This window comes from Syngnathus scovelli, chromosome 19 (genome assembly GCF_024217435.2).
Source record: "Syngnathus scovelli strain Florida chromosome 19, RoL_Ssco_1.2, whole genome shotgun sequence".
In the NCBI taxonomy this organism is placed as follows: domain Eukaryota; kingdom Metazoa; phylum Chordata; class Actinopteri; order Syngnathiformes; family Syngnathidae; genus Syngnathus; species Syngnathus scovelli.
This window is the reverse complement of record NC_090865.1, coordinates 2,074,328-2,078,392: the sequence shown is the minus strand read 5'-3', so window position 1 is coordinate 2,078,392 and position 4,065 is coordinate 2,074,328. Positions and strand designations below refer to the sequence as shown.

At 41.4% G+C, this 4,065-nt stretch overlaps 1 protein-coding gene across 1 annotated transcript; it reads right to left on the bottom strand.

Moving 5' to 3' along the window:
* Positions 1-11: 11 nt before the first annotated feature.
* On the bottom strand, positions 12-3,859 carry cyp51 (cytochrome P450, family 51). The gene is made up of 10 exons (XM_049750594.1): positions 3,576-3,859; positions 3,394-3,492; positions 2,928-3,104; positions 2,720-2,846; positions 2,392-2,566; positions 1,908-2,027; positions 1,636-1,831; positions 1,480-1,575; positions 1,230-1,398; positions 12-483 (listed from the first exon to the last, which is right to left on the bottom strand). Exons 1-10 carry the CDS (start codon positions 3,735-3,737, stop codon positions 305-307), a joined length of 1,500 nt encoding a protein of 499 aa, XP_049606551.1. The 5' UTR covers positions 3,738-3,859; the 3' UTR covers positions 12-304.
* Between the last annotated feature and the right edge of the window lie 206 nt (positions 3,860-4,065).

The window sequence follows — 4,065 nt, the reverse complement described above, 5'->3', positions numbered from 1 at the left end:
CATTTTTATCATTGTTGATTACAAAAGACTCACTTTTATTTGTCAGATCTGTCAGCACTTACAAACGTCATTTTGTATTTACATTTCAGAGAAGTAGGAAGAAGACACAATGCAACATCGTCTCGATCTCGCAATACATTCTATGCGAAGTTCCTTGCGAAGAACAAACGTGGCCTTTTTCTTTATTGTAGGACTGAAATTCATAGAAGGTAGCACGATTGCAAGGCTTTCATCAGCTTCCTCACGGTACTGATGCTGAATTAGTGGTCCATTTGACGTGAAACTGATGTTCGCTTCCAAGTCCTCAGTGTTTCCTTCTTTTGTATGCGATGATGGGGTTGTGGGGTGTGTGTATCATTGTGGTGTAGTTGATGGTGGGAAAGTATCCGTCAACCAGGTCAAAGTCGTACAGGCGCAACAATGTGGACCAGATGGTTTTGATCTGCACGTAGGCAAAGTTCTCCCCGATGCAGCGATGTCTCCCTGTATTAAAAAAAAATGTATATATTTTTTGATGGGTCATTTGGCTAATACAGAAAAAAGCATATGCATTATACAAATTAGTTGAGACAAAATAAATAATTATATTTTCATAATGTCTCAACATATGTGCGACACACAAATGTTATTACATTTAAAAATGTTTTTAAAAGTATAAAAATATTACAGAAACTTTAGTGACGTTGGCGGAAGTGACGTCGTCAAACTAATGATTGACAATCTGCCGCTCAAAGGTAAGTCCGCCCTTAAACATTTAAGGTTTTCTCAACGTTTACAGCCATATTCAAACCGGCACAAATCTATTATTTACATATATACTCATAAAAACATTGATGTAATCGATTTTCTTAATAGACATCCAAGTATGTTGTTGACCAGTTAGCATCGCAGCTAGGATGTAGGCTAACATTAGCATTCATTCTCAACCGTTTCTCGTTTTCAGAAAACAACAAAGTTTATTTTTTTATTTCAAGTTTCATCTTAACCAGTTATCTTAGCAGCCCTTGATCAAAATATTGAATATTTACTTTCGACACTAATTAAAGTACCTAAAATAAAATTTGTATTCAAATAGCATTTCACTTTATGTATTGTAACTCGTATCCAGTGTATGTGTAACCGGCATAGGTAGTCAACAACAAAATTATCAAAAAATTGCCTGTTTTTGAAAAAATGCCCATGACCCATATACTATAACAATAAAAATATGGAGTGGAAGGGATGCGTACCGGCTCCAAAAGGCACATAGGCAAACTTCTCGCCGGCAGCAGGGTTGTCATGGAGGTAGCGGTCGGGGTCAAACTGTGTCCTCTCACGCCACGTGTCGTGCAGTCGATGATTGACGGTTGGGGAGACGCACACTTGGTGTCCTGCCGGAATGGTGAAACCTGATGCAGTCTGTGGAATCGTTGGAGGACATCAAAGTTACTTCTTCTTTTAGACTGTGCAGGGAACTTCACCACCTAAAACCCTCATTACCTGAGTAGAGCGAGCCATCCTCATCATGGTCATGATGGGTGGTCGCAACCTCAGAGTCTCCTTCAAACAACGCTCCAAAAGGCTGAGGTCCTTCAGCTGAAGATGACATCATTAATAACCTATGAATTAATTCACATGTGTTATAGGCTGTGGTACCTGATCCAGGTGGAGGGGGGGCAGGTGGTCACCACACACGGCCTTCTGCTCAGTGAAGCAGCGTTGCTGTATGTCTTTGTCCCTGGCCAGGAAGAAACCCAACCAAGCACTGGTGGTTGACGACGTGTGCTGACCAGCCAGCAGGAGGCCGATCAGCATGCCGGAAATCTCGTTGTCCGACAGAGGCCGTCCGTCCCTGATGGATCGGATAAAACAAATAAATTTGAAAGCCACTTTGAACTCAACCAGAATTCAACAGGATTTTTTTTTACTTGTAGGTGGCGTCCATGAGTGTCTGCAGGATGTCATCCACTTTCTCCTCTGAGCTTCTTCGCTTTTGGATCACCTTGAAGAAGATGTTCTTGATCTCCCGGTGAGCTTTGTCCCGCTTTCTAATGATGACAGTTAAAAATAACCTCCATCGTTGTACTTTATAAATACATTAATAACAATTAAATAGGTAAAAAAAATTAAACAGTTTGCACATCTCTATTTCATGCATTCATTCAGCTGGTCCTTCTGGCGTGTACAATTATTTAGATATTAGATGGGGCTTTGGCGCCCTCTTGTGGAATCTTATGGTATTTCAAAAAAGTACAAAAAGTGGAGTTTTTCAAATAACTACAGATAGGTTCTTAGAAAAGAATGTGAATGTGTGAATCCATGCGTTACAAATAGCAAACACATGGTGGAACACTTTTATTGAATATCTGATTTCTGATAGGATCACCTATGATGATAATCTCATCATCCCACCTGAAGCTGGGGAGCGGCAGCCATCCGGGCAGCAGCCAGGCGGCGTGACTGAAGCCTCCATCCAGGTCAGCGTAGAGCTGAGCCACATGCTCATTCAACAGGCCGCGGATCTCCTTTCCGTGCAGGCAGCTACTGGCTGTCAGGATAATGAGCTCGGACAGCGCTTCGAACAAATCTGAAAGGAGCAAAAGAATCATAAGAACAAATCATAGTGGGAGATAACCAATGCTTAGTGCGTTGTTATTTTATGCCTTATAGTATCCATATTGTGCATGTCCCAACAGCCAAAATCGTGATCACAATTCAAATTCGATCAATTATTTCTTACTGCTCTGGCCGCTGTCTCCCCATCTCTGAAAATAATCAATGGTCTCCGCCTCGATGATCTTGACGTGTTCCTTGAAGTGAGCAATGTTCAGGCCCGTCTTCAGCATCTTCTTTTGCTCCAGAAAGATCTACACACATAGGTAAACATTTATGGTGTCGCTTATTTCACCATTTTGAATGTCATTGTGTGTGTTCCAGCAGACTCTCACCGGGTTGGGGACGTCATATGCGACTCCTTTGCCGAAGACCGGAGTGGTGAGTCGGGAGTAGACGTCCTCGGCGTTGAGGTCTTCGTTCTTGCTGTTGAAGAGCAATGAAGCAGCGTCGCTTCCCAGAAGATACGTGAAGGTTTTGCCTACCATGGTGAAGCTGAACACCGGTCCATACTGTGGCGGGTAGGACGTTAAGAGGTTTAATCATTTGTGTTTATGTTGCGTCCTTATTTTGAACCATTTTAGCTGCAAAGGTAGTGTTTAAATAGATCAATACTATTGGAATCAATTTGTACTGTTCTTTAGACCAGAGATAAGGACCCTCTCTCTCACTTCAAATATAAATATCAAATAACGCAAGGTAGGAGGGATTAGTGCACATTGATACATAATTAATATTGAAAATGCAAAAATGCATTGAATATATAATTATGTCTATAATTTCTTTTAAGATTAAACTTACTTTTTCATAGGCATTTTCCAAAAAGTCAATGGGACTTTTGCCAAATGCAACAGCATGTCCTAGGAAGGGGACACAGGAAGGGATGTAAGGTGGACATTTCTGGAAGGGTAAAAAAAAAAGAAGAATTAAAACCAACATATTAGAATAGAAGTGTCAGATTCATTCACTTTGAGACAACTTACCACATTCTTGTCAGAAATCTGTCTATGCATTTTGCTGTAAAAATATCCCAATGTGAGCGTAACAACAGAAGCTGCCAGGACGCAAGACGTTAGGTTGTCGTTCATTTTGCCCACAGTGTCACCGAGCAGCTTAGTGCTCATGTGATATAAATGCATTGACATGTTTAAAGCTTAATTTTTGGCGATCGCGAAGGGATCGTTACGATCTAAGACAACTCCAGTCAAAAATATTGGAGCGCCGGTGTTGAGTACCAGCCGTCTCTACCTGTCAAAAACGGCTCCGCCCCCGCCTGACCGACTGACTTATACGATTGGCTGTTGATTTCGTGTCGTTCAAGTGAACGCTGCTGTGATTGGCTGCTTTCGTCGAACCGATCTCGGGTGTTATGATGTCACCGCGTGGCCGAATAATAATAACTTATCGTTTTTTGATCAAAGCGTTGGACCCTCACGCGTCTTTTTTTGTTTAAAAAAGATCATATAATTTCGT

Coding starts and splice junctions, on each gene's coding strand:
- cyp51 (XM_049750594.1), bottom strand. CDS start 3,737: ATGTCAATGCATTTATATCACATGAGCACTAAGCTGCTCGGTGACACT. Junction 2,847..2,927: donor CATATGACGTCCCCAACCCG/GTGAGAGTCTGC, acceptor CTATGTGTGTAG/ATCTTTCTGGAGCAAAAGAA. Junction 2,028..2,391: donor CTGCCGCTCCCCAGCTTCAG/GTGGGATGATGA, acceptor TGTCATCATTAG/AAAGCGGGACAAAGCTCACC.